At 40.5% G+C, this 18,613-nt stretch overlaps 1 protein-coding gene across 1 annotated transcript in view; it reads left to right on the forward strand.

Annotated features, from left to right (window-relative positions):
• ELMO1 (engulfment and cell motility 1) overlaps positions 1-18,613 on the forward strand; it is a 306,139-nt gene that overhangs the window by 199,539 nt on the left and 87,987 nt on the right. Inside the window, exon 17 of the mRNA XM_074900796.1 lies at positions 710-846. Within this exon, the coding sequence (XP_074756897.1) occupies positions 710-846 (137 nt within the window). The remainder of the gene's footprint in view (positions 1-709; positions 847-18,613) is intronic.

Below are 18,613 nucleotides of genomic sequence, written 5' to 3' on the forward strand. Positions count from 1 at the left end.
CACATAAGACCAAGGAAGCCACATACTGAATCTCTACACAGCTCGGGTTTACAAAGGCCAGACCTGACTGGAGCCCAGTCCCAGGGAGGCGGGAGGTCCTTCCCCAACAGGGAACTCTGCACAGGGCATCCACCTCACAGACAGACACTGCCCCTGCCTGCAAGTGGTCCCAGCTTTTATCCCTAAGTGGGACACCTGACCTTTGCTTGCTGAATGCAGACACCTGGGGCTCTTTTACCCAATGGCTCTGTCTGCAAGGCCGGCTGCATCCTGGAGGGAAGCCTAAAGGGAAACTCACCCCCCCTTTGGGAAGGGCTGTGGGAATCACCCATATGTCAACCTTAATTCTGGGCTTGGGGTTGAAACCCCAGCATTTCACTGTGTCTCTATGTCTCAGTCTGAACAACAAATCTTGGCACAAACAAAATGCTCATTGAGAAAACATTCAGGCAAACAGATAGTTGCTTCCTCTTGTTCTTGCTGCTGGTCTCCTGCTGGCAGGCTGTATACGGTGTTTAGTTGTCTTTAAGACTGGTGACCAAGGCTGGCTTTTCAGGATAATGTTTTGACATCCTTTGCTACTAGAACTGGGATTCCTCTCAATTACTGTGTCTTCTAAATTTTGTGGCTGATTGTATTTTATGTTTATTTTTTTGAAGGTCCTGCCTGTACATGTTTTATTCCACCCTGCTTGTTTTTCTGTTTTTAGCCAGTGAGACCTGCAACGATTTCCATCCCATGTTCTTCACCCATGACAGATCGTTTGAGGAGTTCTTCTGTATCTGCATCCAGCTCTTGAACAAGACATGGAAAGAAATGAGGGCAACTTCAGAGGACTTTAACAAGGCAAGAAAAAGGGTGGGGTGGGAATACTGAGCAGGATGGTGAAACAAGGCCATGTATTCTTCCTGAGAGGTACAGGGGTTTACTGATCCTGCTTCTGCTGAACGCTGTGGAGTTTTCATCTGTTCAGATTCCTTGCACATTTAGAAAGTGGGGGTAGGGGATGGGATGTGTAAGGGATGTTCAGAGACCTTTTTCCATCATGTTGCACTGCAGACTGTGAAACTAAACACCTGTCTTGAGGAGAAATTCTGCCTTTTTATGTTACCAATATTATGCTGGAGTGCTGCAGCCTCTGAGGTTGTAAATAATGCAAAGAGAGTACTGCAATGGTAATTCGTGCATGCCTTTCATTTCATATGAGCGCTAAAGTGATAAAATATTAAAGAGTGGACACAATTCTGACGAAGTGCTGTGCGGTTCAGTGTTCTAAATCAACAAAAACCCCAAACCAAACAAAAACAACCTAAAAAAACCCCTCAGTAATGCACCCTTTTTGTTATAAGACAGAATTCTGGAAGTTTCACCAATCTCCTGACTATCAGCAAAGCTATGGACAACAGGGCTGTCTGTCTTAATGGTCCCTAGACATCCTATTTTAACTGTCTAGCTTACCAGGAGGCTGAAAACTATCTTTGGCATTTTGTAAGAATGACAGACTCATGCTTTTGTGGCTAGATGGTAGCCTTATCTTTGTTACAATCCTTTGACTGGATGTTGAGCCTCTCCCTGAGACTAGCTGTTGGTTGTAGAGCTTTGGCTGAGAATGAAAAATTAGACTGTTTCACTGTTGTCAGCATGTGCCATGCAAGTGCTCTGGTGTCACCAGACTCAAATGTTATGTGAGAGCTAGTAAGAATGACAGTGCCTAACTTCTAATTGGAACTATTATTGAAGTGGTCTAAATGTCCATTTTCCAGTTCAGAGTGTTCACCTTCGCAGGTGTTGGATAGCCTTTGTTGAGTTCTTTTAGGTTAGATAGCTGGCAGCAGTACCAGAGCACAGGCAGAAGAGAGAAGGGAAGTCCAAAACGTTTGCTGTTGTAGCTAGATGACCTAGAGGCTTGTTCTTGCATGGAATTTGACACACTTCTCTTATCTAATGGTCCAGGACTGCGGAAAGAGCAATAGCAAGATAATTCATGAACAGTATAGAAACCTAAAATCAAGGGCTTAAGAAAGCAACAACTTTTTTGAGACTACTTCATATATGTGTTATGAATACATATATGTTCTAATACGTATTATATGTATTATGTTTTAAACAAATGTATTAACAACTGCCTATTTCTTCCAGACCTTCTGTCTCAGTAGAAGAAAAACTTGTGTACATAATTCCCCACAACTTGAGTTGGAATACTATTAGTAATCCTAGGGGATTCAGGAAAAGAATGAGCCTGTTCTGGCAACAGCCCAGATCACCCTAAAAAGAAAACAAAGAAATTTACTTTTCAGTATTAGGCATTGCTGTAGAGCTTCATGGAAGATCAGGTAGTTTCTCCTTTGATCTGACTAGTTTGCTGTTTGTGTTTTCTGCTATTGAAAATCCTGTGACTTCACCCAGCAGCTCTCTCAGGTTCAGCAACATGGGCAGTAGGTCCTACTGCACATGTCATTGAAGATGTAGGCGATCCTTAACTCCATGGGGCAAACCTGAAGTATTTGCCATCAGGCTACCAGGATTTGTGTCTGGTGGTGGCACTACAGTGCATGAGAGCTGAACCCAGGATCTTTGCCTGCGGAAATCATGCTTGTTTTTGTAAAGGGGAGGGAATAGTAAAGTCTTACGAAACTCATTTCTAACAGTTCAGTAATTATGTTCTGCTTATCTTAATCCTTTCTTTTAGTCATAAGGAGATTTTTGTGCTCTTATCCACTTCAAATGACATGTGGTGGTGATGTTCATTACTCAGCTGATAAATGTCTAAAGGGATCTGTGAGTGAAGCAAACTGTCTTGTGTGGGCTTGTGAAGCACTTCTGGATTTGTGGGGGATGATACGTTACACAGTGGTACCCAAGGTTTACCCATCTGGTTGGTGGGTGACAGCTGCCAGTGCTGATGGCCTTACCAAACTAAACAACACCATTTTTAATCCCTACCTGGCAAAAGGCTTTGGTGATCACAGCATGTTAGTGTTCTTTCTGCATCTTTCCTGTGTGCTAAGGGTACCTGTTTCTATGCAGTTACTTTTGAAAACTTGGCAGGCAAAGGCCATGTTGACCCAGGGAGCATTCAGCCCCTGCTTACAGGAGTGAATGGGAAGAAAGCAGATATCACAAGATGCAGTAGCTTAGTTACTGTGGAAAAATTCTCTTTGTGTTACTATTTTTCAGTTTCAATAACTTGATTGTCATGGTAATGTATAAAACACCAACTTTGATATGGTTTACTACCCACCTGGCTGATGGGATCATTCATTTTCTTCCTTCTTCCCTTCCTCCCCAAAAATCTACAAAACAAAATTGGACCCTCTCGGTATATTGGATGCCAAGTCTTGAGACCTGGAGATTCTGCTAAAAAACTAATCCGCTTGCTTTGATCTTTAATCAGAATTGAACAAAAGGAGCTTTTTTTTTTTTTAATTTAAAACTTTTGATTAATCACAATAGCTTGTACATTGAGGGGCTGTAGGAGGTCTGTGTGCACATATAGAGATTTATTTCCTCCTCTCTTCCACTGGAGAATGATAGACGCTTAAAGAAGTGAGGTGGTTGAATACCCCTCAGGTTTCAGCGCCAGTTCTCAAGGGTTTTTTAAGCATCAGATTAAGACTTTCTTTTCATAATAAAATGGTATACTGTGACAATGGCAATCGTGTTTCCTCAATCCATGTTGTGGAGATTTCATATAGTTTGTTCATTTTTAAAGCTTAAAAAAAAAAAAAAAATTAAAAAGCACTTTGCTCATAGTTGGAAGAATTCTATGGTGTTTTAGTGAAACATTTATGATCTCATGCTTTGACTCTCTAATTCTCATTCATTAAGACAGACACCTTTTGTCAACTCTTGCATTAGAAAAACTCCTTGCATCTCTATGGTGATAGTTTGATACTGTCAGACCTAAAACCTTTTTTACAGTCTCTCAATATACTGGTAGATGTCTGAATAGAATAATTCAGTCAAGCAGTTAAACTTATATTATTATGCCTTTATAGCATTTTAAGACATACATAATTCATGTCTCGTGAGTTTTCTAGAGAAATTAAGATGCAGTTTGGGTAGACAGACATGCAAGTGGCAACAATTCCTTTTGAAACCTTTTTGTTTTTCTTTGAGCCTATGGATGATCAAAGGACACTTCACAAGCTCTGTCCTCCACAGTCATTTGTGAGCAGGCAGCATGGTTTATGACTTCGAAAATATAATCTTGTCTCCAAGCTTTACATAATTCTACATGTTTTATTGCAGCAGAATAAAGCATTGTGTATTGATTTTTTGGAGTCAGTGCTGACTGTAAGAAGGCTGAACTGAGTTATCTCGCACTCCAGCATCTAGAAACCTTCATCGCCAGCCTGCCCATTTAAATAGGTGCCCATCAGTCAGTTTTTCCTCATGTAGAGACCACCTACACTCTGTTCAGGGTAATCAGGCTCTGCTGCCACACAGACCAAGATGTACTGAAATTAGTTGGGGGGGGGGAGTGTTTATTTTTAACATGACGGTAGGTGGAATTCAAGGTAACTGTCCCACTGTAAAATTCCTTCCATAGAGCCAAATAAAAGCATACTCCTGACGGAAAATTTTCAGTTGATCCCCACTAGTTGCACTTAAGTAAATGCACCTGTGTCACCCTAGTGAGGATTTACATTGAGATGGCTATCTTGTTAGTGATCTTCTTGTAAAATATACATATTGTTTGTCGTGAGACAAAGAGACCACAGATAGGATGTTATGTAGGGGACAAGATTATCCTCTTACCTCTGGTCTCCAGAGATTTCAGTCTGCTGCTTTTTGTAAATTTGAAGTTCACATGCTAATAAGAGGAAGGGTGAGCAAATGGATTATTTTAATTGCAGGGTCAGCCATAGCTTGTCTTATTAGACCCGCAGAACAATATGAACAATTTGCTAATTCTGTGGCTAGTGTAGTGCCATCTTAAAAAAAACCCAACACAACATTAAGAATAAAAATTACTGCTTCCAGTCCTAGTGTGGAAGGAAAAAGATTAAATTATTTGATTTGCCTACCAAAGTTTTGAAGCTGCTTTATAGAGAATGGGCACAATGATAGCTGCTTTTATTATTGTATTAGTGTAGTTTTAGGTTTTTAGATGGCCAAAAATGACTACTTATAACAAGACACAGATTATCATTTCATCAAGGCTAAGTAGGGGATGACAAAACTGAAAAACTTGGAAGTCCTGTGGTGTGTGGTGCTTGTAATCAAAATCTCCTGCATTCACTGAAACTACAGGTTTAAGGAAAAATAAGTGGGACAAAGTTGGCTAATGATGCTACCGATGCATTTTTCTCATTACTGAGAAGTCTAGTTAATTTATTTTGCCTGCTGGCCATGCGTTTGAGATCATTTTTTAAAACACCTGTTTTTAAAAGTTCTGTGAAAATTTCTTTTGTAATAAGAAAAACATTCTCAGAAAACCCAAAAAACTGTGGGTTTGGGACTTTGGCAAAGCTAGCATTCATTTCACAGTGGCACCTGGGTACCCTGAGCAACCACACTTGGGGAAACGGCTATTTCCGTGATGCACCAACCCACAGCACTGGTTCCCTGTGCAGGAGTGGGGTCTGCTCAGCAAGATGGTAATATATGTCACTGACAGGTATGCACTAACAAATCGTTTTGTGTGGTAATCAGTAGACTAGACATTGTTCAGTGGCAGCAGATGCAAACAATAAATGCCCTATGTGAGTCCTGTAATTAAATACCAAAGCAAACACTGAGGCATTTGATAACCACAAAAGATGTTTATTGCTCATGGTCAGACCCTGTCAACATTTTTCCTTGCTCTGTGACAAGATAACAGAAAAGGTAACCAAGCATAACGTAAAAATGAAAAATACCATTTCCTTGCTCTCTGACGGTTTGGAAATGCCATGCCACAGGGTTCTCAGCTTCTCTAGTGTTGTCACGCTTTCGGCAGCTGTAGGATGAGTAATTGTGTAAAGCTAGGTTCAAAATATGACTAAGTGTTCAAGGGCAGGCTTTTAAGCAGTGCATTTGTGTGAGCGGTGTTCTGTGTGGAAACACGTTGTGGGCCAACACCACTATCCGATAATGAGAGTTACCCATAAGGGAGCAAAGGTATACGGGGTCGTTTGGAAAGGGTCAGAGCTGCAATGTGGTAGGGAGCTGTCACCGGCTTTGCCGGGTCCTTTGCAAATCGGGGAGACTCCCAGAGCAGACTGTGCACAGATCCTGCCTGAGATGCCACCCTGGCTGCAACCTTATCATAGTGCTAGTCCTTGCCATGGCAGCTCTATGCCTGACCTGGGAGTGAGTGGCAGGGCTTTGCCACACACCTGGAGAAGCAGGTCTCCTAGCATGCTCAAGTGATCCCCTCTAGTGGCACTAACAATATTCTGCACTTTTCTGCTCGTTGCAGAGATGGCTGTCTTCATAAACATTTTGCAGGATGGAGGCAAAGGCACCCAGAGCTCAAGTGCCTTGGCAATGAAACAGCAGCGGGACCAAAGGCAGAACCAGAATGTCTGGCCACTTGCTCCAGCCTCCTCCATCACCCCGTCACAGCTCCAGGCTGCAGCAGCAGCTCCAGTCCCAAAGGTGGTGCTTTCCTCTGTGTCTGTGCCCCTCTTGCCCACCCCCTCGCTGGGGTGCTTGGAGAAGGATGGCAAATGATAGCTCTGGGTGCTGAAGGAACCATTACCTCAAAAAAAGAAAAAGGAAAAAAGTTTATTCAAACAAACTTGAAAGTAAAATCCTTTGGTCAATCTGTAAATCTGTCTATCACCTGCTTTTCCTTTCAATGATAAGGAGGGAAAGGGATGATAAATAGCCTTTCACAGATGCTCTCCAAAGCATTTATTGTTTTCTTATAGGTGTTTTGTCACCAGTCTGAAGCAGACAGATTTAACTTCTTTTGAGACAAGCTTTGGAAGGCTGTTCTGTTTGCATTTTACCTGTTCAAAACGCCAGGCTAATGGAACAATTGCACCTCTCTGTTAGTTTTATTACACCTTCCCTTGGTAATGCTTTGTTTGTATCAGTCAGGGATACCACAAATAAATTATTCTCACATAGAGTGAATTCAGTATTCCCCAGGCTTAGGCAGATTAGCACAAATTAAATTCCACATTTTCACACCTGAGGCCATTAGCACTTTATTAAATTTTATTGGAAACAGATAATTGCTATAAATATATTGTATCATTAATTGTGTAATGCATGAATTTATATTAAAAATGTATAGCAATTAACATTTTGCAAGTCTTATGCATACCTTGTACAGAAAATGTGAGTTTTTAATTGAAGAAAAAAAGCACCCTCTAAATACAATGGAATCTCCTGGGACAGCGTAATTTGGGTGCAGGAAGGTTGTCAGGTCTACTCCATTAGCAACCACTTCTTTAAGAAGGGTCTTTTTAAGCATTGCAGTTTAATGTGATGTAGGGAGAGCCTGTTTAAGACCTTTCCCTAGCATTTGGTCTGTGTTCCCTCTATGCTTTTTGTGGCCTGGATATTGCAAGTTTATTCCTTCATCAGCTGCTCATTTAGGAATGGCTCTGTTTATAGTCTTCTCTGTCTCTGTGCATTTATCTACACCTGTCAGATCTCCAAACATGTCCCACGGCATTTGTCAAAGCCAGTTTATTACTCGTCTCCTGCTTCTGGCTGCAGGAACCTGAGATGGGGTGTTTAAGACTCTGAAGGTGAAGTCTTCCATTTACTGAGACATCAGTGTGTAGAAATCAGATCTAAATTTAAATATTCATACCCCAAAGGTTGGGACTGTCAAGCTCCAAGGAACTGAACAAGAGTATTGCATTTTTAAATCTAGTTGGTTGCTTCCTTTTGAAAACTTTTCACTCTTAACTAGCATTGTCAAGAATGCAAATACATTTTAAAAAAATTAATTTGTGGAATATAAGTACTCAGACTGGATAATGAAACAGTAAGGAGCAACACTTGCCCTTTCTCTGCACTTTGTAGCTTATGAACTATTTTTCTACTTCACAGATTTTTTTGCATTAAAAATAGTATCTTTACTATTTTCTGGCTTTGCCAGAAGGCTTCAAAAGTCTTTGGTAGCAGGGTCACATCTAGTCATTATCCTAGCTGAACTATCCTTCCCCAGTGATCACATATGTGATGATTTCATGGGGGCCATAGGCTTAAAAGAAAAGGCATTTAAAAGCTGAAATTCTGCCCATTTATATGCCAGGATGGGTACACTAAGAGAGAAGGATTCTTCAAGCAAAAAGCAAGGAAAGGAAGAGGTGTCTCAAGAAAACACTTGTTACAAAAAAAAAAAAAAAAAAAAAAAGAGTATTTTAGTGTAATCCATTTCTTGGTCAGGAACTTGTTATTCTTATCCTTTCCCCGGTGACGAAAATCGCTGTTGGTTTCAACAGTGACATCTCTTATTTGTGAAAAACGTAGCCATCATTGGCAAAGTGGATTTTATCCCCCAGCTTTCTAATGAAGTCTGTCTGTTACTGTAGAACGCATACAGGGCTGCTTAACACCCTGGAGATGGCAATTTTTAAAACTGTTGGTACTTCATATTTTCAAAGCACTCTTCATTTTCATCTCTGTGGGTGCTGATCAAACCAATAAATATCTCAGCCTTCAAAACGATGATTGAATGGAAAGCCTGATAACCAGAGGAGAAACACTCGGTGTAGGTTATCTGTGCTAAATGCTTTTTTTGTACTCTGTAGAAACCTTTTGCACTGAGAAAGAATTCCTCACTTGCATGTAGAGTGTGTTAGTCACTAAGGGAAATGATATAACCTGACTGGAACTGTCATCAAAACAGCATATTTTGCGATATTGCCTCTGTCATTCCTGTCTTAAAGTGTGGATAATAATCAGATCCCAGGAAGCACTCTTGTCTCTGTATTTTTATTTCTTCTTTCTAGGATATGTTTTTGTAGTACAGTTAAATCAGAGGTGCATGGCATATGGCTTTTTGATGCATGAATTGCTGCTGATGTGAATGTCAGTGGGCATATAATACCAGATTTTCATTTTGTGAATCACAATGCATGGAATTCAGCCCGAGAGCTCCCCAGACTATAGACCTTATTATAGGCAAATAAAAAAGGGAAGGAAGGGGGGGGTGATGTCTCAGAGATTTTATTTCAGTTGAAACGAGGTTATCGTGATGAATGATGCAGCTGACAATGAGATTTTTATAGCCTCTCTTAGAGTAGCAGAAGATCGCATATTGTTGTTGGTTCGCTTTAAGTAACTGTAATCTAAATAGCACTGTGGTTGAAAAGAGCGGCAGAAATCTTTCATACATGTCTTATAAGCAAAGCCAGGGTGTTTTGTTGTTTTCACCTCATCTGTCCTTACACAGATGTCCTTCATTGTTAGCAATTTACATCTTGCATATTGTCTTGATTGAATACGTCAGTCACCATTAAAAAGGCGTTTGCCAGCCAGTCGCTGCTGCTGCGTGTCTCTATTTTTAGCACATGAGGTAACTGGCCGGCATCTGACAAAATGATCCTGCTCCTCGATGTACCAGTGTAAATTGAGGCTGGCTGTGATAGAGGCGTGTGGGAGGGAAGGGCTGCTGCAAGCCGGAGTGAGAGAAAGAGACGGTGTGCAGGTGCGGCTGGGCTCTCCTCTCCTTTACGCGCACCAGCTATTTCAAGCCATATCTGCATCATGCACACAGGGCCAACAGAGGCACCTGCCTGTGCTGGCGTTCCGCCGGGTACCTTGGGCATCGAGAGCAGGGCAGCTATAGCAGAGTTACTCCTACATGGGCTGCGCAGAGCTTTCTTAAGCGATCACATGTTAAACTGGGCCTTGGTTGCTAACGTGAACTGTCCTCAAGTTCCCAGAGACTGGATGAGTGGGAAAATGGATGGGGATGGGAGGCGAGGGATTTAACAGGTACCGTCTGAAGGAAGCGTTAGGTTTTGCCCCACAGAGACCACACTTGGGCTTGAGACCACACAAGGGGCAGTTGTTACCTGGAAATGGTAGTGAAGCTGAGACATAAACTTGGCTTCTGCCACTTTTCTGTAGAGAGCAAAAAGGCATACTGAAGGATAGAAAGTGTTGTGTATGCCTCTGAAAGTGGTAAGGCCCTTTTTTCTTCACCTTTTCACTGCTGTTGTTTTAGTGGTACATAAATGTTAGCCATACAAAAAATGTTGTGGATTTATTGATGACCAAAATAGAATTTCTTGATAGGCTCCGTCCCAGTTCCTCGATTTACCTTTATCTGTTGGTCATGGCAAGCAGAGAAGTAAGGTCCCTAGTAATATATATGAAAGCTGAGGAATATATAATCTTAGAAGCTAAGTGCAGGAATGGAGAGATTTGATACCACCTAAGTGTATTAACCCAAACACCAGAGACGGGTGAAGAAAAAAATACCAAATTCTGTGTCAGAATCCTTGAAAAAGACATTAGTGCAGCTGATGAAAGATCTTGCCATTCAGTTGAAGATATTCATGCCATGACCATGAAACTGAAATCCTTGAGAACCATCCTTGCATCAAAAATGTCAGGTCTACTTCTACAAGAGTGGAAGCATCTGGGGAAATAGCTTCCACACATGCTTTTAATTTTATGGCGTTTTTTCTCTCTGGAGATGTATCTTCAGATTTCAAGCATCAGTTTTCTGTCTCAGGAAAACTGGCTGATCTTTGTTATGTTGCTGATATGAGAATCTCAGCAGCAAGAACTTAAAAATTGCAGTTGTATCCATTTTGCTTTAATAGTAAAGGATGCCTAGAACTTTTTGTTGTACTTAACCAAGAGTCCAAAGGAAACTACTGATCTTACTGTATCATCGTTACACTGTCAGCCTCTTGAGAAGCAATTGATCAGCCCTTTAGAGTGAAAATAGCATCTCAAAAGTCACCAAGTAGGAAAATGGAACATCCTTATTTTTGTAAAATCAGATGTGTGAGATGAAGGATGTAATCTCATAGCTGTCAAGAATTTCAGATTCCTTCCAAGAACTCTTTTCTATGTAAGCTAGGGATTTGGAAGTTGTTAAAGGGCTGTTTTCTTCCCGGTAATTTTTTTTTTTTTAAATCTGAATTGATCTGATTGTCATATAACTGGTACTTATTCTGCATTTTAAGGCATGCATGTGGGTTTTTTTAAGAGCACATATATAAACTAGTGTCTGGATGTAAAAATCTTACTGGATTTCTCTCTGTGTTCTAAGTGAATCTTCCTTTAGCCTTTCTCCCTGTTCAGTACTCTGACCTCCAACAGGATTTAGTCCCCCAATCTTTCCTTCTGCCTGTCCCCTTTCCTTGGAGCAACAGCATGGCACATACAGCACTTCTACCTTTCTTAAGGAGGGTGTTAATGACTTTTCTCACTTTCTGCAGATGGGATACCTGCTGACTACTTTGCACAGCTATATCTCCTGTCAAGAGATCAGATTCAACCCTTTGAAGCCATAGAATATTGGAAGCCAGTTTGTGAAGCCCGGATAGGGGTTACTGGCAGCTATGTGTTTTCAGCAATGGTAGAAATCTGAAGGACAGTGTTAAAATTGTAAAGTCAAAATTACATGCATGTTCCTAAAATGTAGCTATATGGACAAAAAATGAGTTACATGAGTAACAGTGTAAATACATTTTAATAACGATGGCAGAGAACTGGATATTCTGTTATCTAGCCTGATTCTGCATACAGCAGGCTGCAAATTTTAATTTACTTAGGGAAAAGAACTATCTCCACAAATCTGGGAGATAAACCTCAGGTAGAAGGCCTTGTATGCATGCAGCTTGCAAATGGCTTCAGTTATATACATGGCCTAAATGGCCCTTCGTTGTCTAAAATCTTTAAGGTACCAGCTAAGCAAAATCTGTAAACTGGTGGTTCTACTTGGGGAGAAAATAAAGAAAATATCTCCATAAAACTTATTTAGCTTTGCATGGGTTAGGGGTTTTTTATTGCCTTGTTGCTTTTAAGCTCCAGAGAACAGGATGTTTCATAGCTGCTCAATTTGCTTTAGTTATTATCATTTGAAAGAATTTGATGATTCTAATTTCCTTCTCTACGCTTCTTGATTTTAGTACTAGAGTAACACTTCAGTATCTAGTATTGATTTTTATGATGGCCGAGGCTATGATATTAATTTCTGCACCACAGCAAGCTGAGGATGGGTGATTGCCAATGCAAAATGAGGACTCAGACTAATTTCATGTTTTACAAATATAATTGTAGGTTTTTGCTTGCAGGATGGTCGCTGTGTTGGTAAGTACCATGAATCAGCAGTGCACCCTTGTGTGATGTGGACTAACTGCGTTCTGGGTTGCATTAGCTAAAGCATAGCTAGCAGGTCAAAGGAAGGGATTATTCCCCCCAACTTGGCACTTGTGAAGCAGCAGCTGGAAGGCTGTGTACAGTTTTGTGCCCCAGTAATGGAGAGAGATTAATGAAATGGCGCTAGTCCAGCAAAGGGCCACCAAGATGATTAAGGGGGATGGAGCATGTGGGGCTCAAGGGGAATGCAAAGGAACTAGATCATCCTGGAAGAGGCTGGGGGGAGGAGGATGGATCCAGTTGTATCTTCTTTCACTATCTGAACAAGAAGCTGTAGAGGAGATGCATGCCCTACTCATAAGTACACAGTGAAAGAAGAAAAGGCAAGTTGCAGTGAAGGAAGCTGGTAGGATGTAAGGATAAAATGCTCACAGCTGCAGATACTGGACAGGTTGCACAGAGAGATTATGGAATCTTTATCCTTCAAGAATCTCCAAACTTGCCCAGACAGGGTCCTGAGCAACTTGACTTAAGCTTGAGGCTAGCTCTGCTGTATCTGCAGGACTTGATGATGCCTAGAGCTTTCTATCTACCTGAATTATTCTGTAGCTTTACGTGTGAAAACTACTTTCTTATCCAGTATGAACCAAGGAGAAATAGTAATTCATATCATTAATCATCACTGAAGCAAACGCAGATGCAGCATCAACCAATCTCATACATTTTTTCTAATGTTAAAGAAAGTGCAAAAGATCCTTGTAGTGGGTGCAGTAGCCGCTTTTAAGAAGTCAGGCTTTCCCCATTAACTGCAGTGACCCCTTTAAAGCTCTTTTAAGTTGTCTTAGCTCTGACAGCTGAGCTGTTATTACTCAGGGGCATTCAAGCTCCTTCAGAAATCTGAGGTCAAAAGCATTTCCTCAGATTTTTCTTGCTAACATTTAGGTAAGTATGTTTTACTACATATTCAGAACCACTGGCTACTACTGCAGCTCAGCTGACGTGGTAACTCGTCTAACCACAGTAACTCGTTAGCATATTTGAGCCCTAATACTTAAAGCAGGCAATGTGTGTATCAATTGCAGAGCGATGTTTGGCTACTAGTGGATTGGGTTTGGGTGCGTTTGTTGTTTTGTGAGGGTTTTTTGGGTTTTTTTTTATTTATTTTAAGTGTTCGGATTGTACACAAACCTGTGCTTTAGTTAAAGCTCCACTGCTTACAGGTTCTAGCTCCGTGTGCAAGCTGTTACTCTACCATTCTGGGAAGTTTCAGGTATTTTTTTTAAGCTTGGGTTTCTGACCAAAGGAGACCACCATTTAAATTGACAGGACACACAAAGGGTTAAATAGGAGAAAGGAGAGGTGATGTTAAGTAATTTTTAGTTGGATAACAAGAATACATAAATGATTGTCCTGCTGCATGTTGCCTGGAAAATTACTGATAGAGATGGGAATTTAGCCCACACCTCACTTACCAATGCTTTAAGGACAGGACAACTCTATCTTGGTTTCTTTTCTCTTGTCCTGATACACAATTCTGTTAGCAAGGAGGCTTTTTTTTTTTCCCATGGTGTTAGCACTTTCCACATTTAAGCAAAATATTTTCCCTTTGTTTACAACTTTTAAAGGTTAAAGTAATGAAGTGGTTAGATGCAGTGCTCACTGCACTTTTGATGTAAATGGCTGAAATGAAAATGTGTTGCAATTTGGGACAGTAATGAGAAGGATGAGGAAAAAATGAAGAGATGACATTCAGACTGTCTTTCTGTGCACAATCTCTCATGCACAGCATTAGTAAAAAATAGAGAGCAATTACAAGAGAACCAGAGCTGTCAGAAATTAATTTTTTTTTTCCCTTTCTCTCTTCAAATGACCAGGAAGACTATAGTTAAAAAATGAGAAATTTAATCATCAACCAGTATTTATCAGTATGCATGTACATGAGCACAGCATATGCCATGCTCACTGTGATTACCAAGGTAAACTAGGACAAGCTGTGCTCACGGCAAGCCCAGCACTGCAGCTGGCTTTGGGTGGGTGGGCTTCTGCAGCTGCCACAGATGTTACAGATGCTTTGTGTTTAGCAGAAGATTCACATGTGAGATTGGGACCTTGAATGTAGAAACATGTACATTCATGTTGCCTGGCTTCAGTACAAGCTGCTATTTCCAAGGTGAGACTATGCCTCAGCCTTTCCAGAAAAAAGTTCCCTGCTGTCCGAATGTGAAAATTAGTTTCAGGCTAACATAGAAATATTGAGCACCACTAGACAGGACAACAGCTCAGGTGTGGAAGGCAGCCAGACCTCATTGTGGGCTGCGGCTCCAATAGAAAGGTTGTCTACAGTGACCGTATAAAAAAAGAGTGATATTGGAAGCTTTGCATATTACAAAGCAAAGCTATTCTGGTTGAACTGATAATTTTAAAATAAAAGAGCTGCAGAGGAACCAAGATAACCAGCAAATCACTTCTTTCTATTTTTCCAAATAGTACAAAGTGTTATTTAAAAAAAAAAAGGCTGTTAAAAATATATTCAGGAATCAGAGGAAGAATAGCAGGCAGAAAAATTGTGCAAGCACCATTAAGCTGCGGAAATTTTCCTTGGACACGTTGCAGTACCTTTTCAAAGCAGCATATGGGGTTTATTCTGGTGACTCTAATTTTAACATGAATGGGAGTCACGTGGAATACTCCTGGCATACTGCTTTGAAAATATATCCCTGCATGATTAAGGAAGACTGAAATCTTTTTAAATGTCTATTTTTTTTTTTTTAAATCCAATTCTGAAATGTTTTTAAAGGAAAGCATTAATGGAATGAAAATGGTCCAACCCTGAATAAAGTGGTAATGTAACAGGTAGAAAAATACTACTGGCTGAGCAGTATACGTATGTTTGTGCTTCAGAGGCTGGGGAATGAAGGGAGAAGAAAACTTGGAGTTTGTACCTGCTGTTGCAACTGCCTCTGCATTGCTTGACCTTTATAAATTTGTCTTTTCACTTGGAAGATGAAGTAATCATTCCACCTACCATGTGCAAAGATCAGAGAGTTCAATGAAGAGAGCAGGTACAAAGCGAGATTCGCATCTGAGATGGCAGGCATAGCCATGCTGCAGTATTGACAGCATCTTTAGCTCATGGATGATTGAGATTGAAGAAATATGTACTCTGAAGATCGATTAGAGAGAGACTCATTAGTGGGAAGGAAGTTCTGAGCAGATGCAACAGCCCTGACAAAATGAGCCAGAACACTGATAAAGCTGGGCCTGGTGTGTGGGCTGAATGTGAAGTAGGGTTGCTGGAGGGAGGTTCAGAGAGTCCTTTCTGACAGCCGGTCCTTCCTACCCATCTTCAGAGAAAACAGTCTTAACAGTTTCTTGAAATGTTTTGAAAAACATAAGACAGAAAATGTCCATAAAACCATACTGATGAATATAGACATAAGTACAGTGAGAGGTATGGCCAGTCACCTGGTGTCCTTCCAAAGATGCAGATAAATTGGGGAAAGTAACTTTTCTTTTTCTAATACTTTTATCCTTTTTTTTTTTTTTTTAACTGAGGATGTAAGGTTTATTTTTATAACTTTAGTTTTGTGTGGGCTGCTGCTTTAATGCTCAAGAATCTCCTCTGATTGTTTGCAATTTCTTATTGCCTGTCTTACTATTTATCTATCTTGATACCATAGAAACACACACACAAAAAAGTTGCCTACCTTTTCTCCTTTTCACAAAATCCTCACCAGTGATATGTTACATCAGGATGCTGAACTCACCTGCCCTTCATATCTGTTGGCTTTCAGAGTGGGGTGTTAATATGTTTTGCTGGTGTTTCTGCAGTCATCCCAACATGGTTGCCACTTTCCAGACTTAAACATAAGATGCAACAGGCAGCATAAAAGAAAGAGTATTTATGTCAGCCTTATTTAAGCAAGATACTTCATTTAAGCAAGCCTATTTATATAGCAATGTTATTTATACTCCATTTGGCTGTGAATGGGCGTGTGTGGGCATGCTTCTGTTGTGCATGCGACACATGTTTGGGGTATGTATATTTGGCTGCACATTTCCATGTACATGGATTGAAGAAGTGGCTGTTAATGTCTTTGAGAAAGCAGTATTTGCAAAGCCCAGTTTAACCTAGGAAGGTTCTGAAGCCCATGGGAACAGACACATGCTGCCAGAGACTGACAGAATAGGAGCATCCGTAACTCATTTTGTGTGCTTCGGATTGCTTCATGAGGGTTTGGAGGGTACTGCCCTTTCTAGCTAAAGCTAAGTGTCCACTCGGTAAATTTCTTCAAAATTGCAACAAAATAACTGGTAAACAGCCCTAACTGTTCATTCAGCTAATGTGAGCATTAGTTTGACTTTCATGCCAGTGTGAGGTGGAAGCAGACAGAGCTTATTCTTCTCAAGAAAGTTTGCTGTGCACTTGCTGGACCTGGAAACTTAGACTTGTATTTCTGTTCTTCTCATTAACTGTAGTCTTGACAATCCCTTTCTGATTGTCAGTCCCAAACTCCAGAGCCTTCTGACACCCTTCCCTGTGAGCCTGTGATGCAAAAGTAGTGTGAAATGAATGTGATAAATAGCAGGTAGGCCCTCATCATCAGGTATTAAAAGAACGGTCTGGAGGTCCTTCAGCAGCAGCTGGGAAGGTGAACCAAGGCAAAGAGAACTCTGTAACTGAGCTGGTTTCAGTATACTCTTTCTAAACATCATCAACCAGCACTGTCATTATGGTCTTAAAGGTGCATAATCACATTTCCCTAAAGGCTGCTGGGTCTGATTGTTACTCTTAAATAACACAGAGCAGAAGTGTTTGAAATTAAAACACACACATAAAGAAAACTCGGCTGAATAAAAATCCCATTTCTTTTTCCAGAATGCCCAGGCAAGTATATACAGGCTTTTTAGAAATCCAGAGATGTTTGCTAACTTCAACCATTGTGACAGCCTTGAGGGTCCGTTGGATAAAACCCCAAGTCCCTGCTTCAGGTTTCACACTACTGACCTCTTCCCCGTTAGCAAGAGAGAGCATGAGTTTTGTGTGAACAGATTTAATCTTCCTGTGCAGCAGATGTGCTGACACATGGGCTTCTACAGTCAGTGGGGTAAATAATCTCCTGTTTAAGTAGTTCCTAAGCACCTATTTATGTAATTAACATACTGAAAAAAATCACACATCATTATTTAAACTGTGAACCATGACAGCATCAGAGTATGTTCAGATACCTGAGACAGATTAATTTTTCCTTTACTTTGTTCCTCCTGTTCTTTGGTTTTGGTAAAATTATACAGAAAAGTAAAATAAATAATTCTGTTGACATTTTGTATGACTGAGTAGAGTTAATCTGCTTCTTCCAGAAGAAGAAAACCACAATGCACTAATGAATAAGATGGAGGGGAGCATGCATGCATGCAAGAAAGGCAAGACCAAATACATACAGGGCATAATCTGTTTCAACAGTGTCAGTAGTACAATATACATTCCTCAGTTCCTGTCCTGTGGAGACCAAGCATTAAAGAGAAGTCTCAGACTGTTTGGATTGCAGATAAATCCAGTTTGCATTGCTTTTTTGGCAGTCTGTGCAAATCACAAGCTGGGACAAGTAGCTGAAGGTAGAAGAATATTGCAGGTAAAATGCTGCAGTGATGTGAAATTGTTCTGTCCTGGCCATGATTGCTCCAAACCAAGTGAGTGAATGAGAGAACTGAGATTAAGGTGACATGACTGAAAATTCCCTCAGCGTGTTGCAAAGTTTTTTTTGATATAAAATTATGATATGCATTTGAACAAAGAGGGAGCAGGGAAATCCTAATCCCAGCTGTGGATGATGAATACATGATAGATTTGGCAGATAGTGCTCACATAGGCTGAATGTACTGGAATTTGTAAAACTCACAAGGTGACTTCTGTGGCCCTTGCAGTTGTGTACTTAAGAGTGCTATGTAAGGAATCTTGAAGTTGATGATGTGTACTGTGAAACCTTTTTCTGTCTACTGTCTGGATTTATTATAATTGATTTGAAATTCTTCAGTGCCCTCTCGTGCTATATGGCTGCTATGTATGTTTGAAATGGCAAGACTTAAAGGTTGCAGACAGCTGCAGGGACTTGTGTATTTTAAAGGGTTTTTTTTATGTAATAGCTATACAAAGACAAACCAGCCATGATCGTATATGACACTGCCTCCAAACCTAAACATCGCTTGAGGTTGGATGTCAGATAGGACTCTGCTGTTCCCAATGTCAAGGTTAGAAACAATTTTCTTTTTCTTCTCTTTTGTGTGTATCAAAACCTATCCAACTTTGAATCTATTCACTGTGACAGAATAGTCTTCCTCTAAGCAACCCAGTTTCTCTTTCTTCCTTTTTTTACACCAG

This window comes from Athene noctua, chromosome 2, assembly GCF_965140245.1.
Source record: "Athene noctua chromosome 2, bAthNoc1.hap1.1, whole genome shotgun sequence".
Lineage (NCBI taxonomy): Eukaryota > Metazoa > Chordata > Aves > Strigiformes > Strigidae > Athene > Athene noctua.